This window comes from Dendrobates tinctorius, unplaced genomic scaffold (assembly GCF_039654945.1).
Source record: "Dendrobates tinctorius isolate UK_male_01 unplaced genomic scaffold, ASM3965494v1 ptg000103l, whole genome shotgun sequence".
Lineage (NCBI taxonomy): Eukaryota > Metazoa > Chordata > Amphibia > Anura > Dendrobatidae > Dendrobates > Dendrobates tinctorius.
Window position 1 is genome coordinate 37,470,145 of NW_027361771.1, and position 25,073 is coordinate 37,495,217.

The following is a 25,073-nucleotide window of genomic DNA, read 5'->3' on the forward strand; positions in this document are numbered from 1 at the left end:
TTGACCTCATGACTCTCATTTGGTCTGACATACACTGTGAGCTGTGAGGTCTTATATAGACAGGTGTGTGCCTTTACAAATCAAGTCCTATCAGTTTAATTATACACAGTTGGACTCCAATGAAGGAGTAGAACCATCTCAATGAGGATCACAAGGAAATGGACAGCATGTGACATAAATTTGAGTGTCTGAGCAAAGGGTCTGAATACTTATGACCATGTGATTTTTCAGTTTTTCTTTTTTAATAAATTTGCGAACATTTCTACATTTTTGTTTTTCTTTTTTTTCAATCTAGATGGGGTGCAGAGTGTACATTAATGAGAAAAAATGAAACAAAGAGTGAAAAATTTAAAGGGGTCTGAATACTTTCTATACCCACTGTATATTAACCTCCTAGCGATGGGCGCTGTACATGTACAGCGGCTGCGCACTGTCACTGTAAAGAGCAGATCAACAGCTGAGCCCTGGGTATTGGCTGTGTTATATAGCTGATACTCCACAGAAACTCATACAACTGGAGCTTACCTACTAAATACTGCTGTAAAGTGGCATATATAGTAAAATTAATGTTGTCATTCAAAACTACAACTCATCCTGCAGAAAAACAAGCCCTCATACAGCTATGCCGACAAAAAGTATGACTTTTGGAAGAATGCGAGGAAAAATTCTACATCTTTAGGGGAAATCTTGCAATTTTCCCTTAGGCCACTAATCCTAATACTAGATTAATACTTTCTGTTCTGCACAAAAGACTTTTCAGCAGGCTCATTATCATCACAGCCAGGATTCACCTTGTATAAAAGCTAATGCTATTCCCCTGTAAAAGTTGATGAAACCAAGCCAGTCTATTGCAGCCTATATCCATGTAGCTGCTCCAAAGAACACAGTATAAGTTTAGCATTGGTCCTAGAATCCAATTTGAAAATTTCAAGATTTCTGAATTTGTTTTAATGTAGATCTAGATATGAAAAATTAAAAAAAAAATACATTTAGCATAAAACCTGATTTAAACAATTAAATGTAATGTGTCATCAGAAAATGTCCTGTTAAGTGAATGGAGTTGAAGTGCATTACCAGATACAGTCATTGACAAGATTAGTGTTGTTTCAAGAGAAAAAAAAAGTATATATGGTATATTTTTGACTCATAAAGAACTCCTTTAGAGGATTTTCACATGAGAAACAAGGCTACAATAATTTTGATCCTTTCCTACGACCTTCTCCTTGTTATTTCTTCTTTTTTTTCTGCTCTCTGTACTTAATACCTCTATTTATTTTGGCTCATATCAGCAATGCTGTATCCATGAAATCCTGTTCCAGTGTGTCAAGTGAAGATACAGATGCACAAAAGAAAGAAACAACTGCACATAGAGAAAACTCAAATAGTCACAGCAGAATTACTCCAGAAGAAAAAGTCGTAACTCATGTCCAAGACTCCATAACAAAGTCTGAAAAATCACCTTCAGTGGAGTCTGAAGATGCAACGATGGCTTCTTCGAGACTTGGTTCCTCTAACAGATCAGCTCCAGTTAAAGAATTTCAAAAAAAATTATCTGCTCCCCTACAATCTGATCTTTATTTTGAAAGCAGCAAGCAGGCCTCACAATATGATCATCAAGAAAAAATCACGTCCATTGGGTCTAAAATCAAGGAAAAAACACCAATCGCTAAGAGGGAATCCTTACAAGTCCAAAAAAGTCAGATTGAAGAAGAAAATGAAAAAACAGCACTAGTTTATGATAACCAAATTCCTGATGTAAAGTCAGGCCTATTAGCCTGTGATGGTGACATCATTGTTGACCAAGGACACCTGGAAAAGAGGGGGCAGAATCCTGGTGACCTCCAACAAATTGCAGATGTTATACCCAAACATGCTGAACACACCAATACAGCTTTTGAGCAACCATCACATCATGAAAAGCAAGAGCCAAAGGACATAAGTGTTCCTTCAGTACTTTGTCCCCCAAAACCCAAAGAAAGAAAAAAGCCATCTGTGCAATTCATTGTGCCAAAAGCAGATGATTCCGCCGAAGGACCAATATCAATGGACTCTACTCCGTCGGAATCAGAGAGACGAGAAACCAAAGAATATAAAAAGGAGGATGAAAATGCAGATATGAGAAGATGGCATGGAGAAGATGGGCTAGAGAAGGTAAGATTTAAAATAATAATAATAATAATAATAATAATAATTTTTATATTCCGCAGCACTTTACCTTTTTGAGTAACACATAAAACACGTAAAATAAATTGTCTACAAGTCTAGCCCTATGTGTTCTCTACTAGGAGCAATGTTTCTAGAAAAGAGTATCTGTGTGATAATATTGCATTTTCTAGAATATTCCGCAAAACCAGAAGCATGCGGAGGTTTAGCTCCCTTCTCCATTAGCCAAGCGTGTTTGACATTGATGTCTAATGCTCCCCTCCTATTGGAGTTTGTCAGCAGTGCCAGCTACACTGAGAGGCCATGTTACACTCCACTAACGTCAAAGAGGCCTTGAGCAAAAGTCTCAAAATTTATCAATTCAGTAATAATAAACTATCTCTTATGATACCAGAGAAAGAGAATTCATATTTCTTAACTAGCAAGGGGTCTGGTGAACACCACTTTTGAAGACTGGATGCAGTATTGGAAGTGAATGGTGATGGGACTTCACAGAGTTTTCATTACAATACTGCACCTGAGACAAAGCAGAAAGGGCCGTGTTATTAGAGGTTCATTATTTATATTACTCATTCATATAGCGCCATTAATTCCACAGCACTTTACAGGTATTATCATCACTGTCCCCATTGGGGCTCACAATCTAAATGCCCTATCAGTACATATTATGCTACTTTGTAACTAGTGAGCCACCACATTGCCCATGGTATGGTGTCAAGCTGTGGGACTTATAATCTAGCCTGACGATCAATGTAGGAATGAAAGGGTTCATGCTAAGAAGAGGCGTTATCCTCTATCCATGGGATATCTTCCTGATTCCTGGGGGTTGAATTACCGGGATCCCAAGAATTGAGCTCTGAATGGAGCAATGGCCAAGCATGTGCACCTCTGCTTCATTCATTTTTAATGGGACCATCAGAGATAGGGAGCGGTGGTGCGCATACTTGACCACCACTCACCCCATTATTAGGATCTGTGGGGGTCCTAGTAGTTCAACCCCAAGCAACCAGAAAGATATCCTCTATCCTGTGGGTAGGATGTAGCTTCTCATATTGGGACAAGCCCTTTAAAGGGGTTTGTCTGGTCTTCTGATAAAAGTCTACTGTCACTCTATGTGCGTTGTGCATGCTGTCAGGATTCACCGGTATTGCTGGTGAGAATGGGCAGTCACTTGATCTCAAGTATGCAATTTGCATACTACCAGCCACACTCTGACTACAAGTGAATTGAGATTAGCTGAACACGTCTAGTCGGCATGTTACTGGACGTATGCAAATTGCATACTTTGGGTCACGTGACTGCCCAATTTTTGCCAGCAATACCAGAGAATCCTGACAGTGAGCACACCACATGATGTAAGGATTCAGAATTCTGCAGTCACCCATAGTGACTGCATACTTTTATCAGAAGACCAGACATCCCGTTTATGATATTTTCCTGTAATTTTAAACATTGAAGATGATAGCTTGGAATTATAAGTCTATGGACAATTCTGCACTACTGAGGGATTGAAGACAACATACTGCGGAAGATTTATCAATGCTGTCGAATTCTTAGGTAGTGTAAACTTAGACTAGATCCTCCTAAAATATAGTTTTTTGGGGGCACACAGTACACCATAGTTCGTTTGCATTTAGCTTGATAAATATGGCCCAGTTTTTATTTCAGCTACAAATGGGACTTACATGGATGTTCCATGTATTTCCTTTCTGGGATTTGTAGTGCATATCATCATGACCACTGAATTAGAATGCTGGTGATGTGCACAGTCTGCCAGATCGATGTTAGAGACCAAGTGTGGACATATATATGAGGCTGTGGTTACGTTCGAGTCAGGAGACCTGTGGCCTATCCGGACATCATGGTCAGTACTCAGATCATGAATGTCAGAGGTGTGAAACCAGCTATAGTTGTATTTATTTTCTCTTTGTCATTTAATACATTAAAACTGTGATCAAGAGAAATTGCAGAAAGCGAAAAATTTCAAACAAGATCTAGTAGAACAAAACGACTCCATAAAACTTTATTAATTCTAAGTCGCCCATGCGCCCCCTTGTGGTGGACTGGCAAACTAACCCTGTTCTACTACTGCTACTTCAAGCACTTTGGATTTGCTTTAAGACTAAAGATAGAGTACACGTGTTACTGCTCTTTAGGATGTGGTTTGTGTTACTCTGTTCACTCCATCTTGGCTAAAAACAAATAAAAAATTGCCTCTGTTTCTTGAAAAATAAATCAGATGACAAATGCTTCTTACAATAAAATGAGAATACCAGTAGTTGGAGTTCTGTAAATGGCCAGGAACATAGCTAAGGCTGGGATCACATTGTAGTACTAAGACTTGAGACAGGTCACATCCGCCAGTTGTGGACATACCTGGCTCCTTTTGTTCTTCCATAGGAGCTGCCTGCTATTGTCATGCAATAGTCTGGTCTGTACAATGTCTGGCACACTGGTTATTATTGGATAAGTGTACGGTCTACTCTGCACACGGACACTACAATAACTGAATATATGGCTATTTGAACCCTGCCTAAATAGGATTCAGATGTAGCAGTTGTATACTTGGTCTGACGCACATCAAAGGCCCCTCTTCCCAGTGTTGGACTAGGGTGTTAAGATTCCACCAGTGACATTGATTCTGGGGACCCACTCACCCTTGCTCACAAATTTACCTATGCTTCTATCTAATATATAAAGCTCAATGTGAGTGTATATGTGTGTGTGTATGTCCGGGATTGGCATCCGCACCGTCACAGCTACAGCCACAAAATTTGGCACAGTCACACGTCTGGACCCCGAGAGCGTCATAGGCTATGTTGTGAGGTGAAATTTTAACCCCGCGTGTTCCAATTCACCAAACAATTTTGCCCCTATCTACATAATGGGGAAAAAGTGTATGTATGTATTGGCATCTGCACCGTCGCAGCTACAGCCACAAAATTTTGCACAGTCACACGTCTGGACCCCGAGAGCGTCATAGGCTATGTTGTGAGGCGAAATTTTAACCCCGCGCATTCCAATTCACCAAACAATTTTTCCGCTATCTACATAATGGGGAAAAGGTGAAAGGAAAAGTGTTGGAGGCAAATTGACAGCTGTCAGATGTGAATAAGGGGGACTTAAAGAATGAGAGCGATGGCGCCAAACAGTATATACCGTACAGTTGCTAAGGTGGGGCCCTGACATGGGATACTCACCACACACGGGGATATGAACACACACAAAATGCGCCACACACTACCACGTGCTTCAACACATATACCACCCTCAGCACACATACCACCACACATACACCAACCTCGCCACATAAAAGTAAAAAAACAAAAGTCGCCACTCAAAACTCGCCACGCTGTCCCAGAGCTGTTTAAAAAATGAAAAATGAGCTGTGATTGGTTGCTATTAGCAACAGGTTTCTTTGTAGACAGTTGTGGTAACTGAGGCCTATTATTCATATCATTTCTATGGTGTTATCGTCCATCTGTAAAGCTGGAAATAACACAATTTATTACCGTGCCAACACAGACCACCCTTTGACACAGACTGCATGGGGAGCCCAGTATCACACAGGATAGGATTAGATACACGGCTTATCAGTCAGTGACACACAGGGTAGGATTAGATACACAGCTCAGCAGTCAGTATCACACAGGATAGGATTAGATACGCAGCTCAGCACACAGTATCACACAGAATAGTATTAGATACACGGCTCAGCAGACAGTGTCACACAGAATAGGATTAGATACACGGCTCAGCTGTAGAGATGAGCGACTTTGCCTTTTTTCGGGTCTAGTCGGGTTTCATGAAACCCGACTTTCTCAAAAGTCGGGTCGAATGAAATCGGCCGATTATCGTGAAAAGTCGAAGGCTGACTGAAACACGAAACCCAATGCAAGTCAATGGGGAAGAAAAGTCGGCAGTGAGTGGAGGACAGGAAACACACCTACAGTGCCCATTTTAATGCCAAAAACATCAATTCTTATTACTTAAGCTTGTCAACCTTAATTTACTTTAGAATAATAGTTAGGCATTGAAAACTGGGGGTTATTTGGCTAAAGTTGTGGGTGGGGTAGGGCTGGCTCCAGATTTTCGTGGGCCCAGGGCCAAAGAGTGTCAATGGGCTCCTTTAACACATACCACAATTCATGATCCTCTGATACGGCAGAGAAATAGCGGTATAGTACAATGAAAAATACTTCACTTCTTACATCTCATGACTCATATCCATTTTAAATTCTCCAATTGCTCCAAAAACGGACAGTATATTACTCCATACAGTATTATGGCCACCGCATAGTGCGCTATACAGAGTAATGAGGCCCACATATTTCTCCATACAGAATCATTGGTCCCATATAATGTTTGAAACAGTATATGATGAGCTCCACATAATGCTACAGTATATGTTGGTCCCCATGGATGAAGCTCCACTGTGTTATGGGCCCAAATAATGCTCCATATATAATGGGCCCCATTTCTAATGGTCCAGTGCATAATGGGCCCTGTAAATGCTGCTCCAGTGTCTGATGTCCACCTTTGGTATGCTCCAGTGTATGGCGGGCCTCATATATCATTCTCCAGAGTATAGTGCTCTCCAAAAATAGCTGTCCCAACATTGAAAACAATTAAATAAGTCTCCTCGCTAGGGAATCCCTGTACTAGTCTGGACTCCTCGTCGTCCCCATGTTCCATCTCACTGCACTTGGACTGTTTAGGCAGAGGGCATTCAGACGTGATGTCATCGCGCTCTCTGACCAGAATGTCACTGTCAGGAAACGAGGAAGACGTAACGGCGGTGGAGCAGGGAGAGATAAGTATTTCAACTTTGCAAGTGCTGTGATCCTGAGCAAGCAGGGGGGCCCACTCGTTGGCGACGGCACTGGCACAGGGCCCCTCATAGTACGCCGGTGTGTCTGACGGCAGGTGTGCACCCCCACCGTCAGAGACGCTTGATTGTACTATGAGGGACCTTGTGCCAGTGCCGTTGCCAAACAGTGTGCCCACCCACCTGTCCAGGGCAACGGCACTCGCATGGGTGCGTGCGCCAGGTGGTGACCCCGGCCCTGTGGGGGGAGGCAGCCCAGTTAGGGAGGTGGAGAAATTGGCATATGTATGTATGTATGTATGTATATGGCATATAGTCCGCGGAAGAGTAGGACAAAAGCAAGCCATTTTTCTGGCAATCTACGTGTCAGCAGGGGAGAGTGGGACAAAATCCTTTGAAACCCATGCATGGTTCATTTTAATGAAGGTTAGATCATCAACATTTTGGGTCAACAGACGGGTCCTTTTTTCTGTCAAGTAAAAGAACAGAATAATCCAGCTCACCGCACTGCCTTGCTGGTAGGATCCAAATCCTGCGCACGGATTTGACTAGGCAGTCAATCAATAGTAAAAAGGGAAGAAAGTTCCAGCGCCAGGAATGGAAAATTAAAAATCCATTTTATTGTGCCAATGCATATTAAAATTCCAGCAGGTAACAGAATAATCCAGCTCACCGCACTGCCTTGCTGGTAGGATCCAAATCCTGCGCACGGATTTGACTAGGCAGTCAATCAATAGTAGAAAAAAGAACAGAATAATCCAGCTCACCGCACTGCCTTGCTGGTAGGATCCAAATCCTGCGCACGGATTTGACTAGGCAGTCAATCAATGGTAGAAAAAAGAACAGAATAATCCAGCTCACCGCACTGCCTTGCTGGTAGGATCCAAATCCTGCGCACGGATTTGACTAGGCAGTAGAGTTGAGCGACTTTTGGTTTTTTAGGGTCGCGTTTCGTTTCGTGAAACCCGACTTTTCCAAAAGTCGGGTCGAGCAAGATCGTCCGATTATAGGGAAAAGTCGGGGTCGTCCCGAAACACGAAACCCAATGTAAGTCAATGGGGAATAAAAGTCGGCAGTGAGAGGAGGACAGGAAACACACCTACAGTGCCCATTTGAATGCCAAAAGCATCAATTCTTCTTACTTAAGCTTGTCAACCTTAATTAACTTCATAATACAAGTTACGCACTGAAAAATGGGGGTTATTTGGCTAAAGTTGTGGGGGGGGAGGGCTGGCTGCAGGTTTTCATGTGCCCTGGGCGAAAGAGCGCCCCTTTAACACATACCACAACTCATCATGCTCCGATACGGCAGATAAATAGCGGTATAGTACAATGAAAAATACCTCACTTTTTACATCTCATGACGAGGCCCATCTATTTCTCCATACAGAATCATTGGTCCCATATAATGTTTGAAACAGTATATGATGAGCTCCACATAATGCTACAGTATATGTTGGTCCCCATGGATGAAGCTCCACTGTCTTATGGGCCCAAATAATGCTCCAAACATAATGGGCCCCATTTCTAATGCTCTAGTGTATAATGGGCCCTGTAAATGCTGCTCCAGTGTCTGATGTCCACCTTTGGAATGTTCCAGTGTATGGTGGGCCCCATCTATCATTCTCCAGAGTATAGTGCTCCCCAAAAATTGCTGTCCCAACATTGAAAACAATCAAATAAGTCTCCTCGCTAGGGAATCCCTGTACTTGTCTGGACAGGTGCTGTAGCTTGCTTAACAGCTCGCCAGCCGTTCTCACGCCCAGTATGGATTGCACGTGATTGCACAAAGGTTAGAAAGGGTATCGTATCCCTGGATAACATGTATGGATAGCGTACACATTCAAAATATATGTCTATACAGCATGAGGCAGGCTCAGACGGTGTTAGGCCCAGTTTGGATTGCACGTGATTGCACAAAGGTTAGAAAGGGTACCGTATCCCTGGATAACATGTATGGATAGCGTACACATTCAAAATATATGTCTATACAGCATGAGGCAGGCTCAGACGGTGTTAGACCCAGTATGGATTGCACGTGATTGCACAAAGGTTAGAAAGGGTACCGTATCCCCGGATAACATGTATGGATAGCGTACACATTCAAAATATATGTCTATACAGCATGAGGCAGGCTCAGACGGTGTTAGGCCCAGTATGGATTGCACGTGATTGCACAAAGGTTAGAAAGGGTACCGTATCCCTGGATAACATGTATGGATAGCGTACACATTCAAAATATATGTCTATACAGCATGAGGCAGGCTCAGACGGTGTTAGGCCCAGTATGGATTGCACGTGATTGCACAAAGGTTAGAAAGGGTACCGTATCCCTGGATAACATGTATGGATAGCGTACACATTCAAAATATATGTCTATACAGCATGAGGCAGGCTCAGACGGTGTTAGGCCCAGTATGGATTGCACGTGATTGCACAAAGGTTAGAAAGGGTACCGTATCCCCGGATAACATGTATGGATAGCGTACACATTCAAAATATATGTCTATACAGCATGAGGCAGGCTCAGACGGTGTTAGGCCCAGTATGGATTGCACGTGATTGCACAAAGGTTAGAAAGGGTACCGTATCCCTGGATAACATGTATGGATAGCGTACACATTCAAAATATATGTCTATACAGCATGAGGCAGGCTCAGACGGTGTTAGGCCCAGTATGGATTGCACGTGATTGCACAAAGGTTAGAAAGGGTACCGTATCCCTGGATAACATGTATGGATAGCGTACACATTCAAAATATATGTCTATACAGCATGAGGCAGGCTCAGACGGTGTTAGGCCCAGTATGGATTGCACGTGATTGCACAAAGGTTAGAAAGGGTACCGTATCCCCGGATAACATGTATGGATAGCGTACACATTCAAAATATATGTCTATACAGCATGAGGCAGGCTCAGACGGTGTTAGGCCCAGTATGGATTGCACGTGATTGCACAAAGGTTAGAAAGGGTACCATATCCCTGGATAACATGTATGGATAGCGTACACATTCAAAATATATGTCTATACAGCATGAGGCAGGCTCAGATGGTGTTAGGCCCAGTATGGATTGCACGTGATTGCACAAAGGTTAGAAAGGGTACCGTATCCCCGGATAACATGTATGGATAGCGTACACATTCAAAATATATGTCTCAGGAGGCAGGCTCAGATGGTGTCAGGCACAGTATGGATTTGACGGCCCAGATTACACAGCGGAGGAGCAGGGAGAGGTAAAGATTGCAAATGCTGGGGCCCTGCCCAAGCAAGGGGGGCCCACTCGTGGGCGTCGGTACTGGCACTGGGCCCCTCATAGTACAGCGGTGTGTCTGACGGCGGGTGTGCACCACCACTGTCAGAGACACTTGATTGCACTATGAGGGACCCTGTGCCAGTGCCCGCGCCCAAGAGTCGGCCTACCCACCTGTCCAGGGCAACGGCACTCGCACGGTGTCGTGCGGTAGGTGGTGACCCCGGCCATGGGGGGGGAGGCAGCACAGTTAGGGAGTTTTAGAAAGTGGCATATGTTGATGTTGGACATTCAGCTGATGCAAAAGGCGAAATAGGTGAAGTACCAGGAAAAGGTGGACCAAAGCAAGCCATTTTTCTGTCACCCTATGTGTCATCAGGGGAAGGTGGGACAAAATCCTTGGAAACCCATGCGTGGTTCATTTTAATGAAGGTTAGATCATCCACATTTTGGGTTGACAGACGGGTCCTTTTTTCTGTCAGGATTGATCCAGCTGCACTGAAGACTCTTTCCGATAGCACACTTGCAGCTGGGCAAGCGAGCTCCTGTAAGGCATATTGGGCCAATTCAGGCCAGGTGTCCAGTTTAGCGGCCCAATAGTCAAAGGGGAATGACCTGTGTGGGAGAACATCGATATGGGAGGAAAAGTAGTTTGTAACCATAGTTGACAACTGCTGTCTCCTGTCACTTTCCATCGATGCAGTATTACCAGTTGTGTGAGCGGTATTTGAAAAATCAGTCCACAACATTGTCATGAAACCCCTGTCTCCAACGCCACTTCTGCTGTGTGCACCACGAACACCTCTGCCAAGCTGCCCCCGGCCCGTACGGCTCGTGTGAGAACCATCGCCGCTGCTGTGTGCTGGGAATGCCTCAAGCAACCGATTTACCAGAGTTGCTTGTTTATTAGCCAATATTAGGTCAAGGTTCTCCTGTGGCATGATGTTTTGTAATTTGCCTTTATAGCGTGGATCCAGGATGCTGGCCAACCAGTAGTCGTCATCGTTCATCATTTTGGCAATGCGGGGGTCCCTTTTTAGGATCCGCAAGGCATAATCTGACATGTGGGCCAATGTTCCCGGTGTCAATGATGCACTGCGAGTGCTGGGTGGAGGAGCACTTTCTGGCAAATCCACATCCCTCCAGTCACGCACAAACCCTGTACCAGACCTTGCCACGCCAACATTTTCACTTGCCCCACGAGATGCATCCTCCTCCCCTAAGTAATCATCCCCATCATCCTCCTCCTCCTCTTCTTCCTCCACCTCGTCCAGGAGAGGTCCCTGAGCAGACAATGGCTGAATGTCATCAAGGATTCCCTCCTCCTCTTCCTCCTCATCAACATTGGCTGCAGAAGCCTGCTCCTTAAGGTGCGTCAAAGTTTGCATGAGCAGACGCATAAGTGGGATGCTCATGCTTAGGATGGCGTCGTCTGCGCTTACCAGCCGTGTGCATTCCTCAAAACACTGAAGGACTTTACAAAGGTCTTTCAGCTTCGACCACTGCACGCCTGTCAACTCCATGTCTGCTCTCAAAGTGCCTGGCCGTGTATCCTCCCACAAATGCATTATGGCCTGCCTCTGCTCGCACAGCCGCTCCACCATGTGCAGGGTGGAGTTCCACCTTGTTGCAATGTCGATAATATGGCGGTGGTTGGGAAGGTGGAGCAATCGCTGCAGCTTCTGCATACGAACGGAGTGTACAGGCGACCGGCGGATGTGCGCGCACAGTCTTCGCACCTTCTGGAGCAGGGCTGTTAACTCCGGATAATTTTTGAGGAAGCACTGCACCACCAGGTTCAAGGTGTGAGCCAAGCAAGGTATGTGGCTGAGTTTTGAAAGGGCTATGGCTGCCACAAAATTACGGCCGTTATCACTAACTACCTTGCCTGCCTCAAGATGTACACTGCCCAGCCATGACTCAGTTTGTCGCTTCAAGTACTCGGCCAGCACCTCGGCGGTGTGTCTGTCGCCCAAACACATCATCTGCAACACAGCCTGCTGACGCTTTCCACTAGCTGCTCGATAGGGGGACACATCATGTGCAACAGTGGCAGCTGCAGATGGAGTGCTCGTACGACTGCGCTCTGTGGACGAGCTTTCGCTTCTGGAGGAGGAGGAGGAGGAGGGTCGAACGCCTACAGCCAACTGTTTCCTATACCGTGGGCTAGGCAGCACTGTCCCACCACCGCTGTCCCCTGTGGACCCTGCATCCACCACATTAACCCAGTGCGCAGTGATGGACACGTAACGGCCCTGGCCATGCCGACTGGACCATGCATCAGTTGTGAGGTGCACCTTTCCGCTCACTGACTGCTTGAGTGCATGGACAATGCGGTCTTTCACATGATGGTGGAGGGCTGGGATGGCTTTGCGAGAGAAGAAGTGGCGACTTGGTAGGTCATAGCGTGGTACTGCATAGGCCATGAGTTCGCGGAAAGCTGTGCTTTCCACCAACCGAAAGGGCATCATCTCAAACGAGATTAGTTTGGCAATGTGGGCGTTCAAATCCAGTGTACGCGGATGAGAGACTGAGTACTTTCTTGACCTACTCATAGTGTCTGGGAGGGTGAGCTGGACTTGAGAGCTGCATATGGTGGAATTAGCGGTGGACAGGGTGGACTGAGAGAGGGTTGATGATGGTGATGGAGTTGGTGTTCTTTCTGATGGCCTAGAATCAGTCTTTCGTTGATATAACAGTGGGATTCCCTGACTGCTGTGGTCTTGCAACGACACCTCAACATTTGCTGCTGTGCTAACCGGTGGGCTTACAGTGGGGGAAACAATGTAGCGTTGCTGACTACCTTCGTTGTGATCAGTTGCACATGTGGCACTTGAGGTTTGGTGTTGTGTCCACGCTTGAAAGTGCATGCTGGTTAAATGTCTAAGCATGCAACTGGTATTCAAATTTTTCAGATTTTTCCCTCGGCTAAAGGTCTTTGCGCACTTCTTACAGATAACCTTGGCCTGATCATGAGGATTTTGTTCAAAAAAGTGCCACACTGCACTCTTCCTACTTTGGCAGACATTTTGCGGCCTAGCACGCTGTGATCTTTTGACCCTCTGGACAAGCTGTCCAGCAACTCTTTTGATGTTTGGAACCTGTCTTTGGAGTGCTCCGGGCCTGCCAGATAACAGCTGTTGCGATGTCGATGTCTGCTGTGGATGCTCCTCATCTGAGCTATTGGAAGCAGCACCCTCTTCCCCCAATGGATGCCAATCTGGGTCAACAACTGGGTCATCCATCACCTCCTCTTCTATGTCATGTGCACCTTTCTCTGTGTCACCGTGTATGGTGGTATAGTGTGCGGGAAGGGGCACCTGAGTCTCATCAGGGTCAAAATCTGGCTCTGTACACTGCGAGGACAATGTAGTGCTCTGAGTGAATGTACCAGCAGAATCATCCATCAGCGGCTGTGCATCAGTGCACTCCATGTCAGATTCATCTTGGCCTGGGTAATTCACCATTTCACTTGATAATCCAGGCATGGTATGTGAAAACAGCTCCATGGAGTAATCAGTAGTATGGCCTGCGTCATCCTTCAATCTTGGTTGGGGTGAAGGACACAAGAAAAGGTGTGGTTCATGAACATGAGCCTCCAATGACGACTCAGTGCTTTTACTTTTTACAACTGAAGAAGAGGAGGCGATAGAGCTGGAGGCTGAGTCAGCAATGTAAGACAAAACTTTTTCCTGATGCTCTGCCTTTAAAAGCGGTTTGCCAACTCCTAGAAAACTAAGCGTTCGAGGCCTTATGTAGCCAGACGATGACGCAGGGTCAGCACCTCCTGCATTCGGTCCTATTTTGCTCTTGCCACTACCATCAGATCCACCACCAACACCATCATTACCAGCTGCCAACCCCCGCCCAATTCCACGGCCTCTTCCACCAGCCTTCCTCATTTTTGGTAGAAATGTAGACAAAATCCAACAAACTATATAGTAATGTAAAACAAGGTACAAGGTGTCTATAGGACAGGGGAGATTTAGAATTTCTGCACACACTTGTGTACAGTGGACACTTTTGGATTGTGTGAGGCCCACTGATATCTGAGCGCTATGTGACAGGCTCGATGGCACAGCTGCCTGTGACCAAAGTGACGAGAGGATAATGGAGATTTTGAATCTCTGCGCACACTTTTGGACACTGGACACTTGTGGATTGTGTGAGGCCCACTGATATCTGAGCGCTATGTGACACGCTCGATGGCACAGCTGCCTGTGACCAAAGTGACGAGAGGATAATGGAGATTTTGAATCTCTGCGCACACTTTTGGACACTGGACACTTGTGGATTGTGTGAGGCCCACTGATATCTGAGCGCTATGTGACACGCTCGATGGCACAGCTGCCTGTGACCAAAGTGACGAGAGGATAATGGAGATTTTGAATCTCTGCGCACACTTTTGGACACTGGACACTTGTGGATTGTGTGAGGCCCACTGATATCTGAGCGCTATGTGACACGCTCGATGGCACAGCTGCCTGTGACCAAAGTGACGAGAGGATAATGGAGATTTTGAATCTCTGCGCACACTTTTGGACACTGGACACTTGTGGATTGTGTGAGGCCCACTGATATCTGAGCGCTATGTGACAGGCTCGATGGCACAGCTGCCTGTGACCAAAGTGACGAGAGGATAATGGAGATTTTGAATCTCTGCGCACACTTTTGGACACTGGACACTTGTGGATTGTGTGAGGCCCACTGATATCTGAGCGCTATGTGACAGGCTCGATGGCACAGCTGCCTGTGACCAAAGTGACGAGAGGATAACGGAGATTTTGAATCTCTGCGCACACTTTTGGACACTGGACACTTGTGGATTGTGTGAGGCCCACTGATATCTGAGCGCTATATGACAGGCTCGATGGCACAGCTGCCTGTGACCAAAGTGATGAGAGGATAATGGAGATTTTGAATCTCTGCGCACACTTTTGGACACTGGACACTTGTGGATTGTGTGAGGCCCACTGATATCTGAGCGCTATGTGACACGCTCGATGGCACAGCTGCCTGTGACCAAAGTGACGAGAGGATAATGGAGATTTTGAATCTCTGCGCACACTTTTGGACACTGGACACTTGTGGATTGTGTGAGGCCCACTGATATCTGAGCGCTATGTGACACGCTCGATGGCACAGCTGCCTGTGACCAAAGTGACGAGAGGATAATGGAGATTTTGAATCTCTGCGCACACTTTTGGACACTGGACACTTGTGGATTGTGTGAGGCCCACTGATATCTGAGCGCTATGTGACAGGCTCGATGGCACAGCTGCCTGTGACCAAAGTGACGAGAGGTTAATGGAGATTTTGAATCTCTGCGCACACTTTTGGACACTGGACACTTGTGGATTGTGTGAGGCCCACTGATATCTGAGCGCTATGTGACAGGCTCGATGGCACAGCTGTGACAAAAGTGACTAGAGGATAAGGGAGATTGGATTGCTTTTAAAAAAGCAGTTTGCGGAGCAGTGGGTAAACAGCAATGCCAGCGTGTCAGGAAGCCTTAAAAGGCAGCCCAACAACCAACACCACTGATACACCACAATATAGCCTCCCCTTGCACTGCACACACAGTGACTTGTGTGTTGTGCAGGCCAAATCGCTAGCAGCAGAAGCAGTTTTTTTGTCTTCTTCCCTGCCTAACGCTCTCCCTACAGAATCAGCAGCAACCTCTCCCTATACTAAGATCGGCAGAAGTAAGATGGCGGTCGGCGTGCACGCCCTTTTATACCCCCTGTGACGCCCACCAAAGCAAGCCAATCACTTGCATGCCCTTCTGAAAGATGGTGGTGACCCGTGCCTAGGTCATCACATTGCCCACAGTGTCCGTGGATCCTGATTGGCTGAAAAAGAGCGCAAAACAAACTTTTGAAACGCGACTTTGGCGCGTAAGTCGCCGACCTCGTGGCCGACCTCATCCTAGGGTCGGGTTTCGTTTCATGAAACCCGACTTTGCCAAAAGTCGGCGACTTTTGAATTTTTTCGACCCGTTTCGCTCAACTCTACTAGGCAGTCAATCAATAGTAGAAAAAAGAACAGAATAATCCAGCTCACCGCACTGCCTTGCTGGTAGGATCCAAATCCTGCGCACGGATTTGACTAGGCAGTCAATCAATAGTAGAAAAAAGAACAGAATAATCCAGCTCACCGCACTGCCTTGCTGGTAGGATCCAAATCCTGCGCACGGATTTGACTAGGCAGTCAATCAATAGTAGAAAAAATATGCATTGGCACAATATGCATTGGCACAATAAAATGGATTTTTAATTTTCCATTCCTGGCGCTGGAACTTTCTTCCCTTTTTTCTACTTTTTTCTGTCAGGATTGATCCAGCAACACTGAAGACTCGTTCAGATAACACACTAGCAGCAGGGCAAGCGAGCTCCTGTAAGGCATATTGTGCCAATTCAGGCCAGGTGTCAAGTTTACTGGCCCAATAGTCAAAGGGGAATGACTGGTGAGGGAGAACATCGATATGGGAGTAGTTTGTTACCATAGTTGACAACTGCTATCTCCTGTCACTTTCGATCGATTCTGTATTACCAGTCGTGTGAGCGGTACTTGAAAAATCAGTCCACAACATGGTCATGAAACCCCTGTGTCCAACGCCACTTCGGCTGTGTGCACCATGAACACCTCTTCCATGTTGCCCCCTACGGCTCGTGGGAGAAACATCACCGCCGCTGTGTGCTGGGAATGCCTCAAACAAACGGTTTACCAGAGTTGCTTGTTTATTAGCCAATATTAGCTCTAGGTTCTCCTGTGGCATGATGTTTTGGAATTTGCATTTATAGCGTGGATCCAGGCTGCTGGCCAACCAGTAGTCGTCATCGTTCATCATTTTGGCAATGCGGGGGTGATGATGATGCACTGCGAGTGCTGGGTGGAGGAGCACTTTCTGGCAAATCCACATCCCTCCAGTCACGCACAAACCCTGTACCTGACCTTGCCACGCCAACATTTTTTCTTGCCCCTGAGAAGCATCCTCCTCCTCAAAATAATCATCCCCATCATCCTCCTCCTCCTCTTCCTCCACCTCGTCCACGAGACTTCCCTGAGCAGACAATGGCTGACTGTCATCAAGGCTGCTTCCCTCCTCCTCTTCCTCCTCGGCTGCAGACGCCTGCTCCTTAATGTGCGTCAAAGTTTGCATGAGCAGACGCATAAGTGGGATGCTCATGCTTATGATGGCGTCATCTGCGCTTACCAGCCATGTGCATTCCTCAAAACACTGAAGGACTTTACAGAGGTCTTTCAGCTTCGACCACTGCACACCAGACAACTCCATGTCTGCCTGCAAACTGCCTGCCCATGTATCCTCCCACAAATCAAATGAATTACAGCCTGCCTCTGTTCGCACAGCCTCTGAACCATGTGCAGGGTGGAGTTCCACCTTGTTGCAACGTCGATAATTAGGCGGTGCTTGGGAAGGTGGAGCAAACGCTGCAGCTTCTGCCTACGACTGGAGTGTACGGGCGACCGGCGGATGTGCGAGCACAGTCTTCGCACCTTATGGAGCAGGGGTATTAACTCCAGATAATTATTGAGGAAGCACTGCACCACCAGGTTCAAGGTGTGAGCCAGGCAAGGTATGTGTCTGAGTATTGAAAAGGCTATGGCTGCCACAAAATTCCGGCCGTTATCACTAGCTACCTTGCCTGCCTCAAGATGTAGACTGCCCAGCCATGACTCAGTTTGTCGCTGCAAGTAGTCGGCCAGTACCTCCGCGGTGTGTCTGTTGTCTCCCAAACACATCATCTTCAACACAGCCTGCTGACGCTTACCACTAGCTGTTCGATAGTGGGACACCTCGTGTGCAACACTGGCAGCTGCGGATGGAGTGCTCGTGCGACTGCGCTCTGTGGACGAGCTTTCGCTTCTGGAGGAGGAGGAGGAGGGTCGAACGCCTACAGCCAACTGTTTCCTATACTGTGGGCTGGGCAGCACTGTCCCACCGCCGCTGTCCCCTGTGAACCCTGCATCCACCACATTAACCCAGTGCGCAGTGATGGACACGTAATGGCCCTGGCCATGCCTACTGGACCATGCATCTGTTGTGAGGTGCACCTTTCCACTCACTGATTGCTTGAGTGCATGGACAATGCGGTCTTTCGCATGCACGTGGAGGGCTGGGATGGCTTTTCGTGAAAAGTGCCGACTGGGTAGGTCATAGCGTGGTACTGCGTAGGCCATGAGCTCGCGGAAAGCTATGCTTTCAAGCAACCGGTAGGGCATCATCTCTAATGAGATTAGTTTGGCAATGTGGGCGTTCAAAGCCAGTGTACGCGGATGAGAGGATGAGTATTTTCTTGTCCTACTCAGAGTCTCTGGTAGGGTGAGCTGGACTTGAGAGCTGCATATGGTGGAACAAGCGGTGGACATGGCGGACTGAGAGAGGGTTGGTGATGGTGATGGTGTTGGTGGTGTTGCTGATGACCTAGATTCAGTCTTTCGTAGCAATAACATTGTGATTCCATGACTGCTTTGCCCTTGCGATGTCACCTCGACATTTGCTGCTGGTGGTGTGCTAACCGGTGGGCTTACAGTGGGGGAAGCAATGTAGTGTTGCTGACTACCTTCATTCGGAGCAGGTGCACATGTGGTACGTGAGGTTTGGTAGTCCATCCACGCTTGCAAGTGCATGATGGTTAAATGTCTAAGTATGCAACTGGTATTCAAATTTCTCAGATTTTTCCCTCGGCTAAAGGTCTTTGCGCACTTCTTACAGATAACTTTTGCCTGATCATTAGGATTTTGTTCAAAAAAGTGCCACACAGCACTCTACCTACTATGGAAGGCATTTTGAGACCTTGCACGCTGTGCTAATTTGACCGTCTGGCCAAGCTGTCCTGCAACCCTTTTGGTTTTTGTAATACGTTTTTGGACTGCTACGGTCCTGCCAGATAACAGCTGTTGCGATGTCGTTGCCTGCTGCGGATCCTCCTCCTCTTCTGAGCTATTGGCAGCGGCACCCTCTTCAACCAATGGATGCCAATCTGGGTAAACAACTGGGTCATCCATCACCTCCTCTTCAATTTCATGTGCACCTTCCTCTGTATCACCATGTAAGGTGGTATAGTATGCGGGAAGGGGCACCTGAGTCTCATCAGGGTCTGATTCTGCCTCAGAACAGTCATGGCCAAAAGTTTAGAGAATGACACAAATATTAATTTTTACAAAGTCTACTGCTTCATTTTTTCTAATGGCAATTTGCATATACTCCAGAATGTTATAAAGAGTGATCAGCTTAACAGCAATTACTTGCAAAGTCAATATTTGCCTAGAAAATTAACTTTATCCCCCAAAACACATTTCAACATCATTGCAGCCCTGCCTTAAAAGGACCAGCTAACATCGTTTCAGTGATTGCTCCATTAACACAGGTGTGGGTGTTGATGAGGACAGGGCTGGAGATCAATCTGTCAGGATTAAGTAAGAATGACACCACTGGACACTTTAAAAGGAGGCTGGTGCTTGGCATCATTGTTTCTCTTCTGTTAACCATGGTTATCTCTAAAGAAACACATGCAGTCATCATTGCACTGCACAAAAATGGCCTAACAGAGAAGAGTATCGCAGCTAGAAAGATTGCACCTCAGTCAACAATCTATTGCATCATCAAGAACTTCAAGGAGAGAGGTTCCCTTGTTGCCAAAAAGGCTCCAGGGTGCCCAAGAAAGACCAGCAAGCGCCAGGACCATCTCTTAAAAGTGTTTCAGCTGCGGGATCGGGCTACCAGCAGTGCAGAGCTTGCTCAGGAATGGCAGCAGGCAGGCAAGAGTGCATCTGCACGCACTGTGAGGCGGAGACTCTTGGAGCAAGGCCTGGTCTCAAGGAGGGCAGCAAAGAAGCCACTTCTCTCCAGAAAAAACATCATGGACAGACTGATATTCTGCAAGAGGTACAGGGAGTGGACTGCTGAGGACTGGGGTAAAGTCATTTTCTCTGATGAATCCCCTTTTCGATTGTTTGGGACATCTGGAAAATGGCATATTCGGAGAAGACCAGCTGAGCGCTACCACCAGTCTTGTCTCATGCCAACTGCCAAGCATCCTGAAACCATTCATGTGTGGGGTGGCTTCTCAGCAAAGGGAATGGGCTCTCTCTCAGTCTTGCCTAAAAACACAGCCAGGAATAAAGAATGGTACCAGAATGTCCTCCAAGAGCAACTTCTCCCAACCGTCCAAGAGCAGTTTGGCGATCAACAATGCCTTTTTCAACATGATGGAGCACCTTGCCATAAAGCAAAGGTGATAACTAAATGGCTCAGGGAACAAAACATAGAGATTTTGGGACCATGGCCTGGAAACTCCCCAGATCTTAATCCCATTGAGAACTTGTGGTCAATCATCAAGAGACGGGTGGACAAACAAAAACCTTCAAATTCAGACAAAATAAAAGCATTGATTTTGCAAGAATGGACTGCTATCAGTCAGGATTTGATCCAGAAGTTGATTGAGAGCATGCCAGGGAGAATTGCTGAGGTCCTGAAGAAGAAGGGTCAACACTGCAAATATTGACTTGCTGTATTAACTCATTCTAACTGTCAATATAACCTTTTGTTACTCATAATATGATTGCAATTATATTTCTGTATGTGATAAAAACATCTGACAAACACACATAAAAACCAGAAGGCAGCAGATCATGTGAAAATATAATATTTGTGTCATTCTCTAAACTTTTGGCCATGACTGTACACTGCGAGGACAATGTAGTGCTCTGAGTGAATGTACCAGAAGAAATATCTAGCAGTGGCTGTGCATCAGTGCACTCCATGTCAGATTCATCTTGGACTGGGGAATTCACGATTTGACTTGCTAACCCAGGCATCGTATGTGAAAAGAGCTCCATGGAGTAATCGGTAGTGTGGCCTGCCACATCCTTCACTGTTGGTAGGGGTGAAGGACACAAGGAAAGGTGCTGTTCCTGACCAGGAGCCTCCAATGACGACTCAGTGCTTTTATTTTTTGAAACTTCAGAAGAGGAGACGAGAGAGCTGGAGGCTGTGTCAGCAATGTAAGCCAAAACTTGTTCCTGAAGCTCCGGCTTTAAAAGTGGTTTACCTACTCCCAGAAAAGAGAGCCTTCGAGGCCTTGTGGAGCGAGATGATGACGCAGGCTCAACACCTCATGCCTTAAGTGCTATTGTGCTTTTGCCACTACCAACAGATGCAACACCACCACCACCACCATCGGGACCAGCTGGCAACCCCCGCCCACTTCCTTGATGTCTTCCACCATACTTGCTCATTTTTGTGAAAATGTACCCAAAATACCACTAGCTATATGGTATTGTAAAACAAGGTAGAAGGTGTAATCTACTATTGGTGAGAATTTGAATCTCACTAGAGATTTGAGGACGCTGAACTATTGTCTCTGGCCCAGTAGAGATTACACCTCAATGTATCAGACTGAAATTGGATGGTGAATGACAAGGTGGAGGGGGTCTATAGGATTGGTGAGATTTTGAATCTCACTATAGATTTGAGGATGCAGAACTATTGTCTCTGGCCCAGGAGAGATTACACCTCAATGTAACAGACTGAAATTGGATTGTGTATGACAAGGTGTAGGGTGTCTATAGGATTGGTGAGAATTTGAATCTCACTATAGATTTGAGGACACAGAACTATTGTCTCTGGCCCAGTAGAGATTACACCTCAATGTAACCAGGCTGAGATTGGATGGTGAATGACAAGGTGGAGGATGTCTATAGGATTGGTGAGATTTTGGATCTGACTAGAGTTTTGAGGACAGGCAGCCTAATAAGCAGGACTGCTGCACAGTGCACACACAAAAGGGTGGAAAAATGAACCCTTGGTAAATGTGTAGAAAAGAGGAAGAAAAGTATTTTTGCTTTTAAAAAAGCAGTTTGCACAGCAGTGTGCAAACAGCAATGCAGCTATCAGGGAGCCTTATAAGGCAGCCTAATAGCCAACAGAGTTGATGCACAAAAATATAGCCTCCCCTGTCGCTGCACACAAAGTGTTGTGTTGTAAGTGGAAATCGCTAACAGCAGAAGCAGTTTTTTGGTTCTTCTTCCCTGCCTAACGCTCTCCCTACAGAATCAGCAGCAGCAGCAGCTCTCCCTATGCTAAGATCGGCATAAGTAAGATGGCGGATGGCGTTCACGCCCTTTTATAGCCCCTGTGACGCCACACAAAGCCAGCCAATCACTTGCATGCCCTTCTCAAAGATGGTGGTGACCGATGCCTATGTCATCGCGTCGCCCACAGTGTGCGTCCTCCATCATTGGCTGAAAAAGGGCGCTGGAAGCATCTTTTGAAACGCGACTTTGGCGCTCTGGTCGCCGACCTCGTGGCCGACCTCACGCTATGGTCGGGTTTCGTTTCATGAAACCCGACTTCAGCTAAAGTCAGCGACTTTTGAATATGACCGACCCGTTTCGCTCAACTCTACTCAGCAGTCAGTATCACACAGGATAGGATTAGATGCACGGTTTTTATGTGCAATATAATCATTATAATTTGTTATAACTAACCACAGTTGGTTACTATGCCCAGGCAATGCAGGGCTCTTCAGCTTGTATGATAATAAACTGAGTATTTTTGAATGATTATATGCTACCCTTGTCTGTACATGTTCCATATAATGCTCATTTAAGGGGGTGGAAGGCTAACTCCAGCAGAACGGCCCACCAGGGGATTTACCTGTTCACCCATGGACCAGTCCGAACCTTCCTCAGCTGCATAATATGGCACAGTTTGTAATAATGGCACCCCATAATAAACTAAGGGTCCTAATACAGACTTACTATTGGGACCTAAGAGCTTCAAGTTACATCACCAGTAACTTCACTAAGTGGCATCTCTCATATTTTATGGTCACAGCAATTCTTATTATGACGTCTATATGACAGTTTTTCATATGGTCCATTTTGCATTACCCTATTAGGCAAGATTTTTTTCTCCTACCACATTTATCGTTTTTAGCCTACACAGGGAACAATGATGTTGAAGGTCTTATCATTTTTCCATGCATTCTTATCTGACATATGTTCATTTATTAACCTCGCACTGTAGTGACTTTGCTACACTGGAATGCATTACCGACTACGCACATACAGTATGTTGTGCTGTGCCAAGGGGATAAATAATTACAGCTATGCATGCAGAAATATATTGTATAATGAGAACATGGAGGCCTCATTCATATTCTATCTGTGGTTAGAAGGAGACAAGTCCATTTTTGATCGAAGTCATGGATCAAAATTACTAATACACATAGGTCATCAATAGAAGGGTCGTGGAAAACACCTTTTAGCAGGTTACATGGCTATCCATGGCTATCCAGGTTAGAATCTGATTTGTTTTTAACATTGGTTGAAACCCCAATCTTGCACACTGCAATCTACTCACCTATCAGGAGTAAATGCTTTATTAACTTTCAATCTCATAAATCAGTACAAAGACCTGCCAGCCGATAAATAAAATTGTGGCTTTCATGATATTATTCTTGGAAACCACAGGAGCAGTAATCACGGTACATTGTTGACTTGTCAGGCACAAAAGCCCAAGTGGTGCTATTGTGTGCTCAAGCTAGATGGAAAACCAGTTTTCTTGGTTGTTGGGTGATAGGTGAGAACCAGATGTAGTCTTTAGCAGTACAATCTGTATCTAGATTCCCATTTCCCAGATCTGGAGTAAGGCAATCCTAAGAATGACCACGAGGGTTCTTTTTAACCTCGCTTCATAAATAACCACCTATTTCTTATATACAGTACATGTATTCTGGATAGGATATTCAAGATGCCGACAATTCCGCGCTCCTCCAAAATCAAGCAAGGGAATCACAGAGTTCAGAAGAGTTCATACAGTATATACATGTATGAAATACCATCAATTTGAATCTGATGGACCAAAGATATTACTGGTCAGTCACGAGTTCGGTAAAATTTCAGATCTCGAATCAATCCACTGGTCAATGGTCTCCAGGATTTGTAGACAGCTTGACTGCAGCACATTTTTAAATGGATTTTAGTAATTCTTTGTGGTGACGTGGCTATCGGAAGCGGCGCTAGTCTTCTGCGCGCTGGGTATTCTAACCGGCAACCTCTGCCCCCTGTTCTGATGACACTTCCTTTGAGGATCCCAGCATGCACTGGAATTCTCAAACAAAGCATCATCACAAAGGGAATAGGAAAACAAATAGAATAATAGATAGTTTAGTTAGGGAAATGTAGGTAATTATTTAATACAAGAATATTAGAAAATAGCTTAGATTATGGCACTAAATAGATAGGGATCTAGAATGAAATATAGTTTGACTTCGAACCCCTTCATGACTGGAGGTATTTTTGTTTTTTGCTCCTCTTCTTCCCAGAGTCGTAACTTTTTTATTTTTTGGTCAAAATGGCCATGTGAGGGATTGTTTTTTGTGGGACATTTGTATTTTTGAACAACACCATTGGTTTTAAGATATCGACTAAAACTGACCTGCCGTTATCATTCTCCAGGTCATTATCAGTCCAGAGACACCAAACATGTCTAGATTCTTTTTTATTTAAGTGGTGAAAAAAAATCCAAACTTTGGTAAAAAGAAAAAAAAATTTCCCCGAGACCTGTAGCGTCTCCATTTTTCATGATCTGGGGTTGGGTGAAAGATATTTTTTCTTGCACTCCAAGCTGACGTTTTTATTGATACCATTTGGGTGTAGATACTATCTTTTGATCGCCCGTTATTGCATTTTACTGCAATGTAGCGCAACCAAAAAAACATAATTTTCTCATTTTTAATTTTTTTCTCGTTAGGCCATTTAGTGATCAGGTTAATTCTTTTTTTTATATTGATAGATCAGG

General features: G+C 45.5%; 1 protein-coding gene across 1 annotated transcript in view; it reads left to right on the forward strand.

The window, feature by feature from the left end:
* TNKS1BP1 (tankyrase 1 binding protein 1) overlaps nt 1–25,073 on the forward strand; it is a 98,103-nt gene that overhangs the window by 25,257 nt on the left and 47,773 nt on the right. Inside the window, exon 4 of the mRNA XM_073588220.1 lies at nt 1,290–2,151. Coding sequence (XP_073444321.1) covers nt 1,290–2,151 — 862 coding nt within the window. The remainder of the gene's footprint in view (nt 1–1,289; nt 2,152–25,073) is intronic.